We start from the raw sequence: 21,400 nt of genomic DNA on the forward strand, positions 1-21,400 counted from the left end.
CAGCTCGAGGCCGGAAGGAAAAACCGAGTCGCCGCTAAAATGCCGCCCGCCGCCGCATTTGACGCCTTCAGTGAAGGAGGCGCGTCGACGCGGAAGCCCCGAGCGAGGGTATAAAACCCGTTTAACATGCCCATCAAGATCACCGAGGAGGAATGGATCCCCGCGCAGGAGAAGTTCGAGAGCGGCGAGGACTACCGCTCGTTCACCGACGCGCGCGCGAGCCGCAAGAGGGCGAGACAAATCGAGGAGAACGGCCTCGAGGAGGAGGAGGAGGTTGACGAGCACGAGATGATGCGGCTGAGGAAAGCGCAGCGGCCGACGTACAAGCAGGTGGTGGGCAAGGCGAGCGGCAGGGCGTGGAAGCTCCCGGCGGAAAGGGCGAGCATGGTGATGAAGCCCGCCACGTCCCGGGGCATCAAGACCTGGGACCAGCGCATGAAGGAAAAGGCTGAGAAGAAGGCGTTCCAGGCGATGAAGCAGGAGGCGGCGGACGCGGCGAGGGCGAAGCGGAAGGAGGAGCACGAGCGTCGCGCCAAGAAGAAGCAGCAGAAGGAGGAGAACAGGCAGCGCACGGGAGAGGGCCTGTACAAGCCGGAGATCACCAACGCGAGAACCATCGCCAAGCGAGCCAAGAGCAAGGAGTTCAAGAAGCAAAAGGCTCTCAAGATGGTGTGATTGATGAGCCGGTACTTGGTTATATGACAACAACACGCATATGCCCATCAAACCCAGTAGTTTCGAAGGCGCGACACGTGCGATCGCTCCCTCCTCGCCGCGGTGATCGCGTCCACGTGCGCCTGCATCGCCGCCAGCTGTCGCGCCTGTCGCTCCTCGACGGTGCTCCTCGACAAACCGGGATGATGCGCCGACGCGCTCGGAGCCTTGGCCCTCTTCTTCCTCCGCTTCGCGACGACAACCTTGGCCGCCGCCACCTCGGGGGGCGCGGACCCGACCTCCTCGATGGCATCCTTCGCCGCCAGGAGCCTCGCGCGGGCTTCGCTCGTCGCGGCGACGTGCGACGAGTCGCCGACGGTCGGTCGCTCCGGAGACACCGAGACGTACGCAGACGTCGTCGCTTGCATATCGGCAGGCGCCTTCGATCGATCGGGCGGCCCGCCCATCACCCGCGCCGGGGACGACGGCGCGGAGATCGTGACGGTCGTGGGAATGCGCGTCGCCAGCGCCGCCTCCACCGCCGCCTTCGCCGCCGCCTCGATCGCCTCCATCGGAATCGCGACGGGACCCGCCGAGGAGACGGACACGGACCCGCCCCACATCTGCTCCACGGTCGAGTCCCCCAACCAGTGCGCGGGCGCGTTCTGGCGCATCACCGCCCTCGCCGCCGCCGCGCCCGCCGCCGCCGCCGCCACCTCGGGCTTCTCCCTGCCGATGGACGGGGGGGGAGCGAGCGGGTGGTCCTCCGGCGTCGGGAGGTACGCCGGGGCGGCGGCGACGCGATCGGAGCCGTCGTCGGTGTCGGCGGAGACGTCCGAGGACGAGTAGTCATCCTTACGCTTGGACCGTTTCTTCTTCTTCGACGACGACGACGGCCTGGGCGGCTTCTTCGCTTCCTCCTCGGCCTCGGCCTTGGCGGCCTCCTCTCTAGCCTTGGCAGCCTCCTCCTTAGCCTTGGCGTCCTCCTCAGCCTTCCTGAGCGATTCTTCGGCAGACTCCAGAGACGCCTCGAGCTCCTTCACCTTTCTCCGCAACTGCGCGATCTCGTCCTTCTGGTCCTGCACCGTCGTCGCCAGCTCCCGCTCCTTCTCCCTCTGGGCGTTGACGGCCTCCGCGTCCGCCTCCACCACCGCCGCCTTCTCCGTCGCCGTGAACTCCTTCACCGCGTCAAGCTCGCTTTTCATCGACGCCAGGAGCTCCTCGACGGCGACGACCCGCTCGCGGCAATCCGCCGCCTCCCGCTCAGCCTCCCGCTTATCGTCCACCGCCGCCTGGATCTCGTCCTTGAAGCCCTGCGATTCGGCTTGCGCCGCCTCGAGCTCACCCGCGAGCGCGAGCGACTGCGCCTTCTCCTGGTGCAGCTCAGCCTGCAGGCGCGCGATTGGTTCTTTGGCCTCCTCCTCGGCTCGTTTCCCCCGCTCAGCCACCTGCGCGTGCATGTCCGCGCGTTGCGCCTCGAGCAGCTGCTTCTGCTCCTCGAGCTGACGCACCAGCTGGCGCTCCAGCACGAGGAAATCGTCCTTCTGCTTCTGGAGCTCCTCGTCCTTGGAGAACCTGGCGTCGTCCGTCTGTTTCTGCAGGCGCTCCACCTTTTCCTTGTAGTACGCCTCGAGCTCGGCGATGCGGGACTTCTCCCGTCTGACCTCCGCCTCGCGCTCGGTGACCAGGCTCTTCTGCTGCTGCAGGGCGTTATCGGCCTTCTCCGCGTTGGCCCTGTGCGTGACGATGGCGGCGTCCAGTCTCTCCAGCTCCGCGTCCCTGTCCTCGAGGAGCTTGAGGTTGTACCTGAAATCCTGCGTGAGCTGCGCGAACTGCTGCTTGGTCTTGGCGAGCTCCTGCTCGCGGACCGCGAGCTGTTGCTCGACGTCTTGCGTGCGCTTGTTGATTTGGTTCATGCGCTGCTCGGAGAGCGCGACGAGCTCCTGTGGAGTTTGTTCGAGGGGGCACACCTCGGGGGTCAGCGGAGTGCACTTCGTTCGGGGGGCAGTTGGATTATCGTCGTTCGGAGCATCAGTCGGATGCGCACCTTCTCCTTCTGCGCGATGAGGTTGCGGATGTTGGTGGGCGGTGTCGGTGCCATCACCATGTGCCCAGCACCGTCCCTCACCGGCGTCGTGTACGCGCTCATTCCCGATACGACGGACGACACGTCCGGTCGACCCGGCTGGCGCCACGAATTGTGGAATTTGCAGCAGCAGTGCCGTCTGTTCAATCGTCGGCCCGCAGTCGGATTCGCCGGGCTCCCCCATCAATCGACGCATCGGAGGGGGAAGAGACTGGAAGGATAAAACCGTGAAGAGAGGGGATAAAAAGTTCCGAGCATCGGGGGGAAATTCTTGAGTCACAGACGGTCGCGGCCATCGAAGATCTGTTTGGCGGCTGTGGGCCGTCGATTTTTGGGTTCTCAAACAGGGACCTTCGCTTTTTTCTTCCGAGACCGTCTTCGCCCCGCCGGACGCGCCCTCGACACAACACGCGTGAGCGCCCCGACCGGGAGTCCTCGCACCCGCTCGCATCGCCAGGCCACACGCCCGGCGCTCGAACGGAAGGCCCTCAAGGACCCACGCGGACGCGCACCAACCCCACTCAAGGGCGGGGCGAGATATTATCTCGAGATATAATTCAGAGGCTGCGCCGTTAATTGACGACGTGCACGCGCCGAGGACAAAGGTCGCGTGAAGACATCACAGATGGCCGCGATGACGACGGTTTCCGCCGCGTTCACCGCCGCCAAGTGCACCCCCCGCGCGGTCACGAGGTCCGCCAAGGGCCCCGCCGCCGCGCTGCGTGCCCCCGCCCGCCCCCTCGCGGCGACGGTGGGCAACCGCGCTCGCCTCGCCAAGATCTCGCGCTCCGCCGCGCCGCGCTCCTGCGTGGTCCGCGCGCAGACCCCGAGCTGGCACCCCGACGCCAACCCCGCGGACGAGGATCCCGACGCCCCGACCCCCGGCTTCGCCTCCATCGACGAGGCCCTCGCCGAGGTGGCCGCCGGGCGCTTCGTGGTGGTGCTCGACGACGAGGATCGCGAGAACGAGGGCGACCTCATCGGCGCCGCCGATAAGATGACCCAGGAGAGCATGCACTTCATGATCCGCCACACCAGCGGGTTGGTGTGCGTCGCCGTGGACGACGAGACCGCGGACAGACTCAACCTGCCCCTCATGGTCTCCTCCAAGGAGAACGAGGACGCCATGAAGACGGCGTTTACCGTGTCGTGCGATCTGGTCAAGTCCACCACCGGGATCTCCGCGGGTGAGCGCGCGGCGACCATCGCGAGGCTCGGCGCCCCCGACGCGCACGCCGATGAGTTCGTCCGGCCCGGCCACGTCTTTCCCCTGCGCTACCGCGAGGGCGGCGTGCTCAGGCGCACGGGTCACACCGAGGCTGCTTACGATCTCTCCACCCTCGCCGGCTGCGGCCCCGCGGGCGTCCTCTGCGAGATCGTGAACGACTCCGACGGCAGCATGGCGCGCCTGCCCCAGCTCCGGGAGTTCTCCGAGAAGCACGGGCTCAAGATGGTGCTCATCTCCGACCTCGTCAGGTACAGGCGCAAGAGGCAGGCGCTGGTGGAGAGGACGGCGTCGGCGAGGGTCCCCACCGACCACGGGGAGTTCACCGCCGTCTCCTACAGGTCCAAGCTCGACGGCATCGAGCACGTGGCGTTCGTGTACGGCGACGACGCGGACACCGTGTCCGGGGATAACGTCCTGGTCCGCGTGCACAGCGAGTGCCTCACCGGGGATATCTTCCACTCCACCAGGTGCGACTGCGGCAACCAGTTGGACATGGCGATGAAGAAGGTTGCGGCTGAGGGGCGGGGCGTCATCGTGTACCTCAGGGGGCAGGAGGGCCGTGGCATCGGCCTCGGGCACAAGCTCCGCGCGTACAACCTGCAGGATGAGGGCAGGGACACCGTGCAGGCGAACGAGGATCTCGGCCTCCCCGTGGATTCGCGGGAGTACGGGGTGGGAGCGCAGATCCTTCAGGACCTGGGCGTGAGGACCATCAGGCTCATGACCAACAACCCGGCCAAGTACCACGGCCTCAAGGGATTCGGCCTGACGGTCGTCGGCCGCGTCCCGCTCTTCGCCCCGATCACCTTGGACAACAAGAGGTACATCGAGACCAAGAGGGAGAAGATGGGTCACATGTTTGGGGACGAGAGCGACGAGTTCAACGCCGTGCCGGTGGAGGAGGAGGCGACCGAGGACGTGCCGGAGGAGGGCGTGCCGGTGTCGAGGTGATTTAAGCGAACCTATGATTCTTTTTCGGAGGGGGGTGAGGGTCCCGCGCGTCTCTGAGACGCGCGGGACCCGCGATATCATTGCAAAATTTCAGCTTTCGTTACAAAATTTCCTCCGCCGGGTCGACCCCTTCCAGCGCGAGCATCTGCGCGAGCCTGCCCACCAGCGCCTTCGCGTCCGTCCCGCCCAGCTGCTCCTCCCCCTCGCGTCCCATCCTGTGCTCGGGCCCCACGCTGTACCAGTCCGGCTCCAGCCCCGCGGCGACCCTCTGCTCGTGGTTAAACGGACCCCGAAGCGCATCCGGCGCGTGCACGCCGATGTGAGCCCTGAACGCGTCGCCCGGGTCCACGCCGCCGAGCGCGCCGCCGCACACGTGCCTGAACCACGCCACCCCCACCGCGACGTGCGCGATCTCCTCCTCGGATATCCTTCGAACGACCGCGGCGCTTCGGTTATCCCCGCGGCCCTGCAGCTTGGCGACCAGCCGAGGCCCCGCGTCCAGGCCTCGCGCCTCCTGCATGCACGGGACCACCGCCAGCCTCGCGGGCAACGACGACGCGGTGGCCTGCGCGCCCTCCCACAGCACGTTATGCGCGGGTATGTCCCCGTACCTCACGCCCATCTCCCCGAGACGCTGCAGGCACCAGCCCAGGTGCCGGGACTCGTCGTCCGCGACTCGAGCGAAATCGGCGAAAAACTCCGTCGGGACAGCTGTGCCGGCGTCATCCACAGCTGTGCCGTCATCCGCCGCGAGCCTCGAGAACCGGGCCACGGTGTCCCACGCGAGGTCGATGGCGTTGAGCTCGATGTGCGCCACGTTGTGAATCATCGCGGCGGACATGCCCAGCTCGCACGTCTTGGGCGACGGGACGAGTTTGGGCTCGACGAGCGTTGGCAGCTCGGGCCTGGCGGGCGCGGCGGGTGGGGACGCGACACCCACGCGCATGGCGCCGCGCGAGTTGACGAACTTGGCGTAGGCGGCGTGGCTCAGCGCGGCTTTCATCGCGGGGTCCGCGGTGCGAAGCACGAGGTCCGCGCACTCCGCGAGGGTCGCCGGCAGCGTCGTCGGCGACTCGTCGGTGGCCCACGGGGTTGGGAGGTTGGGCGTGGGATTATCCTCGCGGCTCGCGTCCGCCTCTTGCGCGTCCCTCTTGCCCCACACCCACCGTCGGTTCAGCGCCGCCCCCCGCCACTCTCGCAACCCCGCCCACACCCCGTCCGGCGGCGACACGAGCGTGTGCACCGGCTTCGGGGCCGCCCGTTGCGACGCCCTCGTCCGCGCGGCGGCCGACGCGGCGAGCCATCGGCGGTTGGACACGTCGCCGCTCCACCGGACGGACGAGGCCGGTGGGAGGTCCGAGGGACGCCGGGGTCGCGCCGACCACGTCGACGATGCGCGTGCGTTGCGAGCGTTCGTGACGCGCGCACCGCGCTCGAGCGCCACGCGCCCGAGGCGGCACCTCGCCGCCAGCACGCCGTGCATATCGCTGTGACGTTTGTTCCCTGGCGAAGAGGGCTTTGGTGCCAGTCATCATAAATTGCGAGTTCGGTTCCGCCGTGGGCTCCACAGGTGCAGGCGCGGGGGAGGTACCTTTAGGGAGGAGTGATGAGCGACGACGAGGAGGAGACTGCGCGGCTTCGCGCCATGCGTAACGTCGCGGCGCGGATGGACGCCAGGTCGGGCGGAGGCATGCAGGAGCTGCTAGATCGCGCGAAGAGAAACAAGGCGATGGCCGCTTCGCGCTCGTCCGCATTCTACGACGACGACGACGACGCGAGGGGGCAGGGAGGCAAGAGGCCGAAGACCTCGGACTTTGGAGGCAGGCAGGAAGGCAAGCCCGAGCCGCTCGTCCTGAAGAAACCGACGCGGGAGGAGGAAGAGGAGGCTGCGCTTCGGGCGATGCTCCCGGGGGGATTCGGCGGCGTCAAGCCCGGTGCCAAGCGCGCGGCGGAGGAGCGCGAGCGGGTGATCGCGACTCAAGGCGCGCCGCGCGCGATGGAGGGACCCCAAAGGCCCATCGAGGGACCCCAAAGGCCCGTCGAGGGACCCACGAAGCCGATGGAGGGCCCGATGCCGCCCCCGGGGCCGCGGAGGCCGGGACCCGAGCCCGCATCGGACGAAGACGAAGACGAAGACGACTCGGACGGCGACGGATCCGACGACGACGTCGACGACTTCCTCCCCACGGCCAACGAGGCTGTGATGGAGGGGCACAAGAAGATCGTGAGCTGCATGGCGCTGGAACACACCGGGAGCCGCCTCCTCACCGGCTCCCACGACTACGGCGTAAAGATATACGACTTCAACGGCATGAAGCGGGACCTGCGGCCGTTCCGCGAGATCGTGCCCATGGACGGCTACCCGGTGCACGCGCTGTCGTGGTCGCCGACGGGGGACCAGTTCCTCTGCGTCACCGGCCACCCGCAGCCGAAGATATACGACCGCGACGGGCGCGAGCTGGGCGAGTTCGACAAGGGCGACATGTACATCCGCGACTTGAAGAACACCAAGGGGCACTGCTCGCCGTGCACGGGCGGAGCGTGGCACCCGTACGAGAAGCACACGGTCCTGACATCCTCCGCGGACGGCTCCATGCGCGTGTGGGACGTCAACTATCTGGGTCACCCGAGGGGCGCGCAGGCGAGCGTCCTGAAGCCCGCGCTGGCGAAACCGGGGAGGGTGCAGGTCACCGCGTGCTGCTACAGCCCCGACGGCTCCGTCGTCGCCGGCGCCGTGTCCGACGGGTCCATCCAGATCTTTCCGACCGGGTCCCAGGGGTTCAGGAGCGCGTCCGTCGGTCTCGTGATGCCGCCCAGCGCGCAGTGCCACTTCGATAACCACTGGTCGTACGCGTCCAGGCCAAAGACGCAGCTGAAAAAGTCGCACCTGCCGGGCGAGACGGTGACGAGCGTGGCGTTCAGTCGCGACGGAAACACGCTCCTGTCGCGGTGCCAGGACGGAACCCTGCGCGTGTGGGACATGAGAAACGCGTCCAAGGTTGTCAAGACGTTCGACGACCTGGAGACGACGCACGAGGAAACGTCAGTCGGGTTCTCCCCGAATGACGACTTTTTCTTCACCGGCGTGGACGCGCCCATGTCCCGCGCAGATAAGGGCGACGGCGCCCTCGCGGTGTTTTCCAAGTCCAAGCTCGAGATGGTTCGTAAGGTTGGCGTTCCCGGGAACTGCGTGTCCGCGCTGTGGCACCAGCGCCTCAACCAGGTGTTCATCGGCGCCGGGGACCACAAGAGCGGGTGCGTGAGGGTGCTCTACGACGAGAAAAAGTCCACGAGGGGCATGCTGGTGTGCGTGGGGCGGAAAACCCGGAAGGAGTCCCAGTCGGACTTCGTCAACATCAACGTGCAGTCCATCGCGTACGTGCCTCACGCGCTGCCCATGTTTCAGGAGCCCATGCCCGGGCAGAAGGCGAAGGGGGAGAGCTTCACGGCGAAGCGCAAGGATCCGCTGAGGACGAAGATTCCCCAGGAGCCGACTCCGAACGAGAGGGGCGGCACGCTCCTGACGCAGCACATCATGAAGGGAAGCGACATGATCGGCGAGAAGAACTGGAGGACGCAGGATCCGAGGGAGGCGATCTTGAGGCACGCGAAGGATGCCGAGGAGAATCCGTGGACGACAAACAACGCGTACAAGGAGACTCAGCCGGTGCCAATTTTCCACCAGTCCGACGAGGAAAACTCTGATTCGGAATAAGACTTGCGCTTGCTGCTCATAAGAATAGCCATCGGATGACGTTGATCCAGAATGTGTCCTGCTAAACTACAGCCGTCGCCGCTTGCTGCCTCTCACCGGGCAACACGTACAGCTCCCTGCTTTCGCGCGGGAGCCGGAGCTGCGCCCCGAATCCCTTCGCCGTGATCTCCAGGTCCGGCAGCAGCATCTCGCCCGAGTTGACCGCCGTGAGCGTGAACGGCACGCGCGTCTGGCCGCCGTCGGGGTCCACCGTCACGTCCGCGCTCCTCGCCCCAACGTAGACGAAGCCGGCGCAGTCGACGACTCTCACCGTCAGAGCCTGGGGCGTCGACGTGTCGTTGCGGCACCGCACCTCCATCTGAAACGACGCGCCGGCGTGAAGCCTCGGCGGGCACTCGAGCGTGACCGTCAGCGGCACCTTGCCCGCAGGGACGCGCGAGCGGGACGCGGGTAGCACGGATCGAACCGGGCGCAAACCCCCGCGCCGGCGCCACGTCACGTTCAGCGCATCCTCGGCGTCCCCGCCGGCCCGGCGCGGCCACAGCTGGAGGAACTCGTCGCCCTCGCCCAGTTCGACGCCTCCGTTCGGTTCGTTCCTCGCTATCGCGCCTTCGTCTCCTTTGAAACCTACCGCGGCGAAACCTACCGAATCCACGGCGAGTATCGATCCGGCGGCGGCGACCGACACGGTCGACGCGGTCACGTCCCCATCTGTCGCGTGCTCCACAGTACCTGCCGACGCCGGCTCGTCGAGAACGAGCGCGAAGGTGCGGTACGCGGATAGCCCCCGGTGCGTCGCCGTGAACGGCGCAATCGCGCTCAGCTCGGCGACCGTCTCGAGCGCCGCGTTCGCCTCGCCGCCGCTCTCAGCCGGCAACCCCGAGTGAACGCCTCGGAGCTCCGTCGCGAGCGTGACGGGGGGTCCGAGCCTGCGCCACAGCACGTAAACCTTCCCTCGCCACGTGCCGCCGGGTGGCACGTTTCCTATCGCGATTGGCTCGCGCGGTTGCATCGCCGATTGGGAGTCCGGTGCGCGGAGCAACACCACATCCGGGCCCGGGGCGGAGGCTTCCTCGCTCCTTATCCCGCCGTTCTCCCGCGTACTACCAAGGTACGCCTTATCGCCCTCCTTGACGGTCAACACGAGCGTTGCGTCGTCCAGTCCGTCCCCGGTGGACACCACGACGAGTGGCAAGGCGGTCACCTCGCCCAAAAGCGCGGGTCCGTCGACGTTCACGGAGAGTGACATCTTCAACGGCGCGGCTCGCAGGTCCAACGAGTGCACGCCCAATTGAACGCACCCGGAATTGAACGCCGCCGGCAGGCGCTCGTCGGGCGCCAGCCAGCCCCGCCGGCCCGGGCTCTCCCCGTTCCCATCGCCAAGCTCGAGCCTGAACCGAACACCGTTGGCGAGGGTCAACACGAGGGCGACGACGTTCACCGGGTGTCCCCACGCCGGCGTGACTTTGACGACGAAAACGCGCCACGTCCTCGCCGGCAGCTCAGACACGGCATCTTCACTCGTCCAGTCGTACATGCCGTCGCCGAACACCGCCGCCACGCTCTTCACGGGCAACGTCGCGGGTAGGCACGAGCGAACCGCGACGGTGAGCTCGATCGATTCCCCGGGCACCGCGTGCGAAGCTCCGAATCCCGCGACGCAGTGCACGGCCCTGGCGAGCGGGTGGTCGTCGCCGCCGAGTCCCGCGTGACCCGACCTGGGCGTCGTGCCCATCCCTATGGTAACCTCGGTCCCGTCGGCATCCTCCATCGCCGCCTGCGCCGCGGCCATCGCCGCGACGGCGTCGGATGCGCTGGTCCCGCCGAGCGCCGCGATCTCGAGGCAAATTTCGAGATACTCCGAGTTTGACTTTGCGTGCCTCGCGCAGTCCTTCATCCCCATCAGGACACCGCCGAGCAGGTCGTCCCACCCCTCGCGCCTGTACACCGGCGCCACGGAATCGAACAGGCGCTTGGACGATGCGAAATCCCCGGCTAGGAGGTACCCACGCGCCAGCCTGGCGACGATGGAGGCGAACAGCCTGGCGGACCCCGCGCTACCATCCTTGGGCGCCGTTCGCTTGAAGTGATCGTGAGCCTTCGTGAGGAGCTCGATCGAAGTCTTGACCAGCTCGGGCGCGCTGGGCAGGCGAGCGTTAACGTGCCCGAGGTACTCCGCGTCGGTGATCGGTCCATCGCCGCGCGCGAACGTTCCCACGTATTTCCCGTCGACGACGTCCGAGCCGTCCCCGCCGGAATTTCCCTCGTCGACGTCATCCACCGATTCGGCGGCTCGACGAAGCCGTTCCGTCGCGTTAGCCGCCGCGTGGTACCAGAACCCCGGCAGGTAGGTCATCGGCGCGTTGGGCGGGGGCGGCGAGGGCAAGGGCATGGTCCCCGCGGCCGCCCCCGCGGCTGCGCTCGCGGACCCGCCCCACGGCGTGCGTTGGGAGAGGAGCTCGGCGAAGGCTCTGTGCTGCCTCGCCACCCACGACCAGTGCCGGGGCAGCGCGGCGGGCGGGAGCCACGCGGGAGGTCGCTTGAACGCGTCGTGGTGCGCGCGCATCTGCGCCACGCACATCCCGGGATCCCCGGGGTTCAGGGTGAGGTGAAGCGCGCACAGCTTGTAGTGCAGCCGCTCCGCCACCGCCAACCGCTCGAACCTCGCCTGCACGGGGCCGAAGGTTTTAGTTTCAACGCCGCCGGCCGCGTCGACATCCCGCGTCCCGCCTCCGGGGCCCCCCGCCGCCTCCGACGCGACGTGCGCCGCCACCAGACCGTCGTACGCGGTCTTGTACATGCGCCACGCGCCGCCCCAGTCCCCGTGAAACTCGCAGAATATCCCCGCCTTGAACCCCGGCTCGGCGGCTTCGATCCCCCCGCCGGGTAAAGTCTTGGCCGCGTGCCTGGCGCACTCGCCGACGTAGTACGCCTTGGCGAGGTTGGCGCACAGCGCACCCACGGCTCTCATCGCGTCCGGGGTTGGCGGCTGGGGCATGGACACCAGGGCGGACCTGTCGATTTTGGCCTGACGGGTGAGCGCGGCGACCCGGTCCTCGGGGAGCCTCTCGGGGGCGTCGTCGCCAACCACCACGAGCGCGAGAGCGCATCCCGCGCCGGCCGCCGCGTCCCGTAGGGCGTCGATGCGACGCGTCAGGGAGACCCACGCATTCGGATCGCCCTCGACCTCCTCGTGGGGCAGGAAGGCGAGCGCGACGGCCGGTCGACGCTCGCGGTGCTTGCGGGTCCAGTCCGCCCGCAGCATTCCCCGGCGCGGCGCGTCGGTGCCGTCCGAGGGGTTGGAGGATCCCGACCCGTCCGTCGCTCCCAGGGCCGGGGTTTGGGCCGGGCCGAGGCCTACGGGCACGACAGGCGGGATGAGAGGATTCACGGGCGCGGGAGGTGCGGCGGCGGACGGCCCGTTGCGTTTGCGTCGCGTCAGCACCGACGTCGCCTCCGCGAGATCCCCGACCCCCACGGACTCGAGCGGGGGCCTGAGCTGCGATCGAAGGTGCTCCCTCAGCGCCGGGTGCAGCTCCGGCCTGCCGAGCAGCGCCACCAGCCCGAGCGGTGGAGTCACCAGCTCGGGCGCCACGAGCGGCTCCGCCATCGCGAGACCGTCCACCCCACCCTCCCGCCAAAGGAAGGGCGCCGGGCTTTGAATCTCGTCCGACGTGCACTCGAGAAAACCTTGCAGTGCGCGGCGGAGTGCAACATTTGACATTGTCGAAGGGCGAGGAGAGACCCTGGCTCTGACCTCGCAAGAGTACGATTCACGAGGACACGATGCATGTTGCAACCGCTAAGAGCCCTTCGTCCATCAGCTGGATGGAACGATTGATAAGGCGAGCCTGGGGGCTGCCCACTGGTGAGGGTTTCTACTGCGAACACCCGAGCAAGGGCACATCGGCAAGGAGGGCGCCAGGGTACCATCACATAAGTGAGAGGGGCAACACGATGATGATGGAGACGGCGACATGGGAGGAGGCTAATGAAGCGGTGAACAAACGCAGGAAGTACGCGCCTGGGCAACGGGAGAACGTTGAGGACTTTAGGAGAGAGCATGAGCAACGACAGAACCTCGACCTGAGGTTGCACAACTTTACCATGCACAATTGGGGGATGAAGTCCGTAGCGCCCGAGGGGCGAAGCGATGCCTTAATCTCGGTCAGTCTGGGCGAGGATATCTGGCACATTCTGACCGTGGACATGAGTCTACCGCGGTTGCTGCTGCTCGAGGTGCTCGTCGAGTTCACATTCATCTTCATCGGCTCGGTGTCCCTCGCCATAGTCGCCGCATGTGAGGGACAAGATCTCGACTCGGACCTGCTGTCGGCCAAGCTGATGTTGAGTCTCACCACCGTGCGCATCAGCTCTGACGCCATCTTTGGATGGGCGGAGCGGACCCCGAGCACAAAGCCCGAAATCGCCGTGCTCGCGGTTCTCGGGTGGGCGCATTGGCTGCTCCTCAGCGTTGCGGGAGCCATCATCGTCGCCAGGGCGCTGAGGCCGCTGCAGCAGGTGGCGTTTGCCCCGGACTGCGCGATGAACGACAAGGAGCTGTCGATCAGGATGATTCTCGTCCGCAAGTCGGTGGCGATATACGACGTGCAGGTAAAGATGATGTGTACTATTGGTGGAAACAGGTACCACCTTCCCCTGGCCAGGGGACTGACCTCTTACGACCACATGTGGCAAGTTCCCATGACTTTTAAGCACGACATCACCGCCGAAGACTCCCCGCTACATGGCCTGGAATTCGCAAAGGTTTCGTCCGTCAGCGTCTCTGTGAGCGCCACGGACAACGCTGGCAATCCCGTGATGGCGCACGCGATGTACTACAACCCCACGGCGTGGCTGACCGGCAGGCCAGAGTTTCAAGGCACGTTCACCAATGGCCCGCCTTACCCGCGGGTTCTCCGAGGCAATTACGCCGATCAAATTCGCATCTTCAGGCTTCCGAATACTGAAGCTTCGTATGAGGGGTCGTCGGCGACGCCGGCGTGGCTCTACAACATGGACAACTTTCACGTCGTCAACCCGCTGGAGGAAAAGGAGGATGAGTCGGTGTGAAGCGATGCAGCACGGTCTAGAATCTTAGTAGATTTTGTCCAGAAAAAATAAGTGTCAGCTGACGTTACTCGACATTGCGTGTTCACTGCGCGCCCACCACGGGGTTGTAGCTCCTCCAGTTCCCGGTTCGTTCCACCAGACTCGTCGACGCCAGGCGCGACCCGATGCTCTTGGTCCTGCTCATTCCCCCGCCGCCGCCGTTGATGGCGATGGGCTCTGACGACGAGGAGTCTGACCCTATGAACATCTCAGCCTCCCGCCTCGCCTCCGCCCTCCACGCCTCGTCGAACCCGTCCCCGCTCCCCGCGGTCTGCGGCGACTGGTCTATGGTCTCTAACGCGCCCCCCGACGACCCGCCCCCGTCCGTCACGCGTAGCCCGGCGAGGCCGCTCACCGCCTGGCTCTCCGCAGTCGTGCCCAGAGCCCCCGCGGGCCTCGACGACCCAACCGGCGCGACGGGCTGGAACCCGACGATGGGGTTCCCCGAGTGCGTCACGGAGGAGTCCAGGGCGCCGCCGCTGCTCGTGCGTTCGTGGTGGACGGCGCCGCGTTCCTCCATCGCGATCGCGTCCGCGTGGGTCATGTTGGACTCGACGGAGTTGGACCTGTGGGGGGGATACCCGTGGGAGAGTTTCACGTGCGGTGGAATCGGGCTGATCGGCAAGCCGCCGCCCCCGTCCAGCGAGTACCCCCGCGCGGAGGATGATCGACCGACCGCATTCGTGGGAGCGACGGGCGTTGGCACGTCCGCGACGGGCCCGCTCCCCTGCGCGCATTTGTCTCCCAGCGCTTGCCGGCACAGGTCCCGCATGCAACGAATCTCAACCTCGAGCACGGGCGCCGACGCCGGCGCCAGGTTGTGGCGGTTCGCACCCCCGGCCGCCTGTTCGCGGAGCTTAGCGACGAGGGCGGCGCGCGTGCACCTCCCAACCGTCGGCCTGGTGGGCGCGGCGGTGATCATGCAGTTGGCCGGCAGCAGCTCCCACCTGTCGAGGCCCTGCCTCCCGCTGAGCGGCTCCGACGACACCAGCAGCGCCTGCGTGGCGATGAACTTATCCTTCCCGCCGATGACCTTCCCCCCGGGCACGTGCGGCTCCGCGACGTTATCCGCCAGCCTCGGGTTACTCTCCATCGCGTCGAACCCGCCGAGGGCGTCGAGGTCCCACGTCCTCTCTCCGGGCATGGGCCCGAGATGAAAGTACAAACTGGGCGGCTCCTCGTGGTCGCTGTTCCGGTACCGCGTGGCGATTACCGTCTCTCCGTCGGTGATGGCGATGTTGATCGAGGATGGTGCGCCGTTGTTGGCCCTGATGACGTGCGCCATCGCCGAGAGCACCGCCTCCTGGATCCTCGCCGGGTCCAACAGCGTGTGATGGTCGGGGAACTCGTTCAGGATGAGGTGGAAGAGAAGTTCCGAGTCCGTGGTCCCGCTCATGTGCTCAAACAGGTCGTCCCTGAGGAGCGCGAGAAGCCCGCGCCTGATCTTCTTGAAGTCTGTGATGTCTCCGTTGTGCATGAACATGTACCTTCCGTAGTAGAACGGGTGGCAGTTGTACTGGTGGACGCTCGCGCCGGGACCCGCCGCGCGGACGTGCCCGAACAGGAGCGAAGAGCTGATGTTCTTGGAGAGCGAGCGGAGGTTGCGGTCGTGAGACGGCGCGGCGACGGTGGTGTACACCGACGGGCGGCAGTACGCGTCCAGACCGTTACCATCTACCAGCCCGCAGCGATCGCAGGCGTACCAACCCACCCCGCACCCGTGCACGTTGACCGGATGGTTACGCCTGTGGTTGCGCTCGCAGCCCGGGGTGTACCCGGCCCCTTCAGACATGTTCGCCAGTCCGTGGGTCGCGCCGTAGAGGAGCTTGCCGAGGCAAACCTCCTCCCCGTAGTAAAAGATCCAGCGACACATCTCGCAACACCTCTCGCGGCCCGCGGCCCTTGCTCGCGCGTCGCTCGGCCCGCGCCGAGCCCTGGAGTGGGTGCCGTCAATAACGTTATCTGTGGACCGTGCAATAACTTAAAAGGATCTCGTAAAAAAGCGTGAACAAGGCAGTGGAGCACGGTCAGAATGCGATTGAAACTGGGCAAATAAGTTTCGTCCCGGGGACAATGTATACTCGAAATAGTTCGAATGAATTTTCTAATTGGTGTTTCAGGGAAACCCGAAAATATCGACCGAAATGATGACGCACGTGCTTGCTTGAGACGGTTATTATTGGCTGGTCAGGGATGCGTCAGCAAGGGGTTGCGCGTTCTCATCGGTCGAGTTCGTAGATGAGTCAGGGGGCGAGCCCGAGCCCTCCGGATGAGGACGGGGCCCCATCGCCGCGCAGGGTGGAGGAGAAGGCGGTCAGGACCTGGTATACGGTGGCCAACGACTCGCAGAGGTAATTGCGCAATCAATCCCCAGCCAACAACCCTGCTCTTTTCCCGAAGGGGCGCGAAATGGGCAAGGCCGAGTCGCTCGGTATCGAGTCCGAGGGATCGATGTTACGCTCGGAGTCGAATTTACCATCGATTTTCGATCGTCGCCGGCTTCTTTCCCTCCCAAACCCTCGCGCACGTGCCCCTCGATGAGAGCGCCGACAAACGAACAATTGTCCCAATCGGCACATTTCTCGACCGCGCCCATACTCTCAGCGCTGACCACACGCCCCGCCCCGTTGCCCCCCTCTTTTCCCGCAGATGGTTGGCCGAACATCCAAAGAGCCTGTTTCTGTTCGACGAGGAGAATCCCTTCAGAAAGTTCTGCCGAAGCATCGCCAGGAGCGCATGGTTTGACATTGTCATCTTCGCCGTGATCTTCGCCAACACGGTTACGATGGCCTCGCTGGACATGAGGGACCCGAACGCGCAGAACGCCGAGGGTATGGCCGAGGCGGAGTTCGCGAGCACGATGTTGTACGCGGCGGAGGCGCTGGTGAAGATCGTTGACCAGGGGTTCTGGTTCGCGCCCGACACTTACATGGACAGCGGGTGGAACCAATTTGACTTTCTGCTGGTGTGCGGCACCCTCGTGAGCCTCTTTGAGTCCAGGCTCGGGACGCAGTTCCTCGCGCTGAGGGCGTTCAGGTGCTTCCGGCCGCTCCGCGCGATGAAGAACTTCAGGGACGGTCAGCTGTTGATGCGCACCACGCTCGCGGCCATTCCCCTGCTCCGCGATGCCCTCATTTTCCTGTGCTGGTTCATGCTGGTCGCGTCAATCACCGGGACGATGCTGTTCGGCGGTAAGCTGAACGCGCGGTGCGTCGAGCCCGCCGGGTGGGATAACTCGACGGTCGTGGGGTCATGCCCGGTCAAGGAACTCGTGAACAGGACGTACCAAGTGGCCGGTGAGACGATGACGCGGCATGTGTGCGATCCCCACCGGAAAGGGCACGAGTGCGACTACGACGTCGGCGAGATTTGCTGCAACTCGAACACGTACCCGCAGGCTGGGTTTTTGTCGTTCGATAACTTCTGGAGGTCCGCCATCATCGTGCTGCAGACTATCACGATCGACGGATGGAACGAGAGCGCGAAGTTGGCGGCGGACGCGAGCGGCATCGCGCGCGTGGGTCCCTACTTTGCCATCCTGGTCTTCTTTGGCGGCTTTTACGTCCTGCAGCTGTTCACGTCGGTGATGATCATCACGCTGTCACACTGCAGCGACAAGCTCGAAGAGCAGGAGGCGGAGGCGGAGGAGAGGGAGCGCCTGGGTCTACCCCCTATCCGGGGTACCGCGTTCGACCTCCAGGAGGACAAGGTTGGAGAGTTTGTCAACTGGCTTGGCAAAACCTCAGCACGCGGGTTCGTCGTGGCGAAACGAAAGATTGGCATAAAGGAGAAGGACCCTTTGGCCGAGGAGAAACCCGCGCTGCCCGAACCGTTCCTGAGTTACTCCAGAAAACTCCAGCAGCTGTGCGAGAACGCGTGGTTTGGTCGCACGGTGCTCTTCGTCATCGTCATGAACACCGTTTCGATGGCGGCAAACTCGTACGGCATGGGCGACGCATACTACGAGGTTCTGGACGGCTGCGAGCTGACCTTCACCATCGTGTTCATCGTGGAGTTTGTGATCAAGCACCTCGCGTACGGCCCGGAGTGGTACTGGTCGAACCGGTGGAACATCATCGACGGCATCATCGTCATCTCGGGCGTCTTGGAGCTGTCGATGGGGAGTGGCGCAGATGGCGTGGCGCTCCTGCGCATGCTTCGCGTGATGCGCATCCTGGCGGGTCTCAAGGGTCTGAGGCAGTACCGGGCGTTCCAGACTGTGTTTCGGGCGGTGATCAACGGCGTGGTTCGCATTGGGAGCTTTTGCCTGGTGTTCTTCCTGTTCATCACCGTGTTTGCCATCCTTGGCATGCAGCTGTTTGGGGGCTCTGGGGACATGAACGTGCATCGCTCGCACTTTGACAACTTTGGCACGGCGGTGATGACCCTCTTCATCATGTGCACCGGCGAGAACACCTTCTCGGTCGGTTGGGACCTGATGCAGGCGACGGGAGAGAGCTCCAGCGTCATCTACGTGATCGTTTGGTCCCTCGTATCCACCTCCCTCCTGGCGTTGGTTTTGGGAGTCTTGATCGAGGCTGCGTCCAGGCCCATCCAGGAGGAGCTGGAGGGTGGCGGCTCAGGGGGTGCCGGTTTTGGCCCAGACTCGATCCGAACAAAGAGCGGAAAGTTTGTCGAAATTCGCGGTGAGGAGACGGCGCTTACCATGCTAACTTCCAGTAAGACCCGACAGGCCCTCGAGGCCATCGAGAAGCTTCGCAAGAAGGGCGTGGATGAGGCAACGATCGAAAAGAGCGATGAGATGCGTACGCTGAACCGGCTGAGGGAGGAGGTCAGAGCCGAGGTGGCGGCAGTTCGCATTTGGCTCTTCCAGACTGGCATGGACCTGCAGGTACGAAAGTCTACGATACCCATGCCCTCGTCGCCCGTGTCCATGCTCAGACGACAGCGGGAGATTGAGCTCGAGAACCAAGCCAAGGTGCAGGAACTGAGTGATGGGTTCTCGCATGAAGAGCTCCATGAGGCACGGGAAAGGTTGGTGACAACCACGGCACACAAGAAGCTTGCCGATGTTCCGGAAAACGTGGTGCAGAAGGAGGCAGCGATCAAGTTCTCCATCGGCAACACCCAGTCCACTGTGAGCAGCGTGGAGGAGATGCTAGAAAGAAAGCGGAAGAGGAGGGAGCAGATTCTCAAGGAGGAAGCCGCCGCGAGGGAGGAAGATCCCGTGGTGCGAAGGGAGCGATTGTTCCGCGAGCGATGCGTCCAGTGCGGTATCGAGGTTGACAAACCGGACTCCTGGAACACGGCGAGGGCAAAGTGTCTCTCCATCGTTGACCAGCGTTGGTTCCAAGGTACCGTCTTGGTGCTCATCGTGATCAGCGCCTGTTTGCTTGCTCCGCAGTGCGACGCAGACTGGCCCACGCCCGGTTCCAAGACAGAGACAGCGATGGAGGCCATCGACATCTCGTTCACCGTGGCCTTCCTCATCGAGATGGTGCTGAAGCTTGTCGCGCTGACCGTCTACAGCGGCCCCAACGCGTACATCAAGGACTATTGGAACTGCCTGGACGGGTTCATCGTCACGATGTCCATCGTCACCCTGCTCTTGGACCTGATCTCCGGTGGGAGCACGGGTGGGGTGCTGAAGGTTTTCCGCGTTCTCCGAGTGCTTCGCCCGCTGCGCGTCATCAAGAACGTCCCGTCGCTCAAGCTGGTCATCGACGCGACCTTCGTGTCCATGCCCGCCATCATAACGGTGTGTGCGATGGGTCTGCTCTGCTTCCTCGTCCTCGGCGTGTTGGGCATGCAGCTCTTCAAGGGGACGTTTTACTCGTGCACGCACCCAGGCGGGAACCCCGGGGGCACCAAGGACTCGTGCGAAGCTCTCGGTGGGGAGTGGCGAAACGCGCCTTTCCACTTCGACAACATCGGTCAAGCTATCATCTCCATCTTCATCTTGTCCACCGGAGACAACTGGCAGGACCTCATGTGGGAGGGCGTGGACTCAGTCGGGGAGGAGAAGGAGCCGGTGTACAACAACAGGAGGGTTAGTGCCCTGTTCTACGTGGTGGTGGTCATCATAACGTTCTTCTTCTGGCTCAACCTGTTCGTGTCCGCCCTGGTGGATAACTTCAGCCAGGTGGCGAGTTCGATCCAAGGGGACGACGAGAGCACCTCCGGGTACTGCTACAGTGAATCCCAGCGCAAGTGGCTCCTCGCCCTGAAGGCTGGCCTGGATGCGGCAAGGGAATCGTGGCGAGACATTGAGGAATCAACAGTGGGTGTGGTCCGGCGAGTTTGCCTGAGGATGCGCAAGTGGAAGTACTGGGAGTTGTTCGTGACCCTGTTTATTACCGCGAACGCGATCCAGATGTGTTTCTTCCGCGTGGGCGTCTCCGAGGAGGAGCAGAACGTGATGGACACGCTCGGCATCGTGTTCTGCTGCCTCTACGTGGCTGAGACGGTGGTGAACATCATCGCCATGACCTGGCCGGTGTACTGGGACGAAAACTGGCACAAACTTGATTTCGTTGTCACGGTGTCCGGTGTGATTGAGCTTGCGACGAGCTTCACCGGGGAGAGCTCCTTCCTCACCGTCTTCCGCACGGCAAGGTTCTTCCGCCTGTTCAAGGTGCTGAAATCATCCCCGGGGCTGAGGTCGCTTGTGGACACATTCCTTACAGCGCTCCCGTCCATGCTCAACATCTTCGGTTTGATGCTCCTACTGATGCATATCTACGCATGCCTCGGGTGCACGCTCTACGGCAAGATCGACCCGCCCTACGAAGGGGACGGACTCACCCCTTACACTAACTTCCAGAACTGGGGCAACGCGATGTGGCTCCTCTTCGTGACCCTCTCGGGAAATTGGGTCACGGCGTTTCATGATGTCTTCTGGTCGTGTCAGAACATGGAGCAAGATCCGGTGACTGGCGCATACGGTTCATGCCCCTATCGTGTCAGCGCCGTGCCTTATTTCTTCAGCTTCGTGATCTTTGGCATCTGCTTGCTGTGTAACCTGTTCGTGGCCATCCTGCTGGAGCGATTTGATTATGCGTCCACGATGGAGGGAGTGTATGACGACAGGAACCCGTTTGATACCCTGTTCCGTCTGAACGTCATTCGACAGTTTGTGTTCAAGATCAGGAACAGGATGCGTCTGGTGCGCGCGTTGAAGGCGAACAAGAAGATTGACACGGATGGCCTGGAGTTCCACGAGATCAATCTGATCATTCAGAAGGAGCTGGCCCGGCAGAGGGAGAACAGAGCGAACGGAATCGAGGAGACTCGGGAGGGGAGGCCCAAGAAGGAAAACACGATGTCGAGGCTCTCGACGTACCTTCAGGGTAAGGGATTGGTGTCGACTAGGACCCTCTCGATGTTTGCGGATAACATCGGCGAAAAGAAACCGGGGATGTTCTCGCAGGCGGCATCCAGGCTCGCCCTCTCAGGGAGCTGGACCAAGAAGAAGGATCAAACATCACCAAAATCGCCAAAATAAACGTGTTGTGCTTGTAGTATGATAGGTTCTCTCATCATCAGATATTATCACAAATCCGGCTCGCTTATGCGTAGCCAATATTCCTACGTTCGTTGTCTAACTACTAGACCATCGCATGACGAAGACCTGAACGGCCGCGACGGAAAGGAGAAGGAGCATGGTCCGATCTCCGAGTGCCGCGAGTGCCGC

At 64.5% G+C, this 21,400-nt stretch overlaps 9 protein-coding genes across 9 annotated transcripts; 5 read left to right on the forward strand and 4 right to left on the reverse strand.

The window, feature by feature from the left end:
• Positions 1-126: 126 nt before the first annotated feature.
• MICPUN_59690 (hypothetical protein) lies at positions 127-675 on the forward strand (the record flags this gene model as incomplete). The annotated part of the gene is made up of 1 exon (XM_002503007.1): positions 127-675. The coding sequence occupies one exon, from the start codon at positions 127-129 to the stop codon at positions 673-675; it is 549 nt and encodes a 182-aa protein (XP_002503053.1).
• Positions 676-722: 47 nt separating this feature from the next.
• Positions 723-2,803, reverse strand: MICPUN_113349 (hypothetical protein; the record flags this gene model as incomplete). Its single annotated transcript, XM_002503359.1, has 2 exons — positions 723-2,597; positions 2,702-2,803. The coding sequence occupies 2 exons, from the start codon at positions 2,801-2,803 to the stop codon at positions 723-725; spliced, it is 1,977 nt and encodes a 658-aa protein (XP_002503405.1).
• Positions 2,804-3,374: 571 nt separating this feature from the next.
• On the forward strand, positions 3,375-4,919 carry RIBAB (riboflavin biosynthesis protein, chloroplast precursor; the record flags this gene model as incomplete). The annotated part of the gene is made up of 1 exon (XM_002503008.1): positions 3,375-4,919. The coding sequence occupies one exon, from the start codon at positions 3,375-3,377 to the stop codon at positions 4,917-4,919; it is 1,545 nt and encodes a 514-aa protein (XP_002503054.1).
• Positions 4,920-5,049: 130 nt separating this feature from the next.
• MICPUN_69427 (predicted protein) lies at positions 5,050-5,973 on the reverse strand (the record flags this gene model as incomplete). The annotated part of the gene is made up of 1 exon (XM_002503360.1): positions 5,050-5,973. A coding segment is annotated over one exon (924 nt), but the record flags the coding sequence as incomplete, so codon positions are not given.
• Positions 5,974-6,978: 1,005 nt separating this feature from the next.
• On the forward strand, positions 6,979-8,634 carry MICPUN_83229 (predicted protein; the record flags this gene model as incomplete). Its single annotated transcript, XM_002503009.1, has 2 exons — positions 6,979-7,697; positions 7,779-8,634. The coding sequence occupies 2 exons, from the start codon at positions 6,979-6,981 to the stop codon at positions 8,632-8,634; spliced, it is 1,575 nt and encodes a 524-aa protein (XP_002503055.1).
• A 61-nt stretch (positions 8,635-8,695) lies between these two features.
• Positions 8,696-12,244, reverse strand: MICPUN_101244 (predicted protein; the record flags this gene model as incomplete). Its single annotated transcript, XM_002503361.1, has 1 exon — positions 8,696-12,244. One exon carries the CDS (start codon positions 12,242-12,244, stop codon positions 8,696-8,698), a length of 3,549 nt encoding a protein of 1,182 aa, XP_002503407.1.
• Positions 12,245-12,835: 591 nt separating this feature from the next.
• Positions 12,836-13,773, forward strand: MICPUN_108527 (predicted protein). Its single transcript, XM_002503010.1, has one exon. The coding sequence runs from the start codon at positions 12,844-12,846 to the stop codon at positions 13,705-13,707; it is 864 nt and encodes a 287-aa protein (XP_002503056.1). The 5' UTR covers positions 12,836-12,843; the 3' UTR covers positions 13,708-13,773.
• A 16-nt stretch (positions 13,774-13,789) lies between these two features.
• Positions 13,790-15,619, reverse strand: MICPUN_59697 (predicted protein; the record flags this gene model as incomplete). Its single annotated transcript, XM_002503362.1, has 1 exon — positions 13,790-15,619. One exon carries the CDS (start codon positions 15,617-15,619, stop codon positions 13,790-13,792), a length of 1,830 nt encoding a protein of 609 aa, XP_002503408.1.
• A 536-nt stretch (positions 15,620-16,155) lies between these two features.
• Positions 16,156-21,262, forward strand: MICPUN_105780 (voltage-gated ion channel superfamily; the record flags this gene model as incomplete). Its single annotated transcript, XM_002503011.1, has 2 exons — positions 16,156-16,199; positions 16,396-21,262. The coding sequence occupies 2 exons, from the start codon at positions 16,156-16,158 to the stop codon at positions 21,209-21,211; spliced, it is 4,860 nt and encodes a 1,619-aa protein (XP_002503057.1). The 3' UTR covers positions 21,212-21,262.
• Between the last annotated feature and the right edge of the window lie 138 nt (positions 21,263-21,400).

This window comes from Micromonas commoda, chromosome 6, assembly GCF_000090985.2.
Source record: "Micromonas commoda chromosome 6, complete sequence".
NCBI classification, from domain to species: domain Eukaryota; kingdom Viridiplantae; phylum Chlorophyta; class Mamiellophyceae; order Mamiellales; family Mamiellaceae; genus Micromonas; species Micromonas commoda.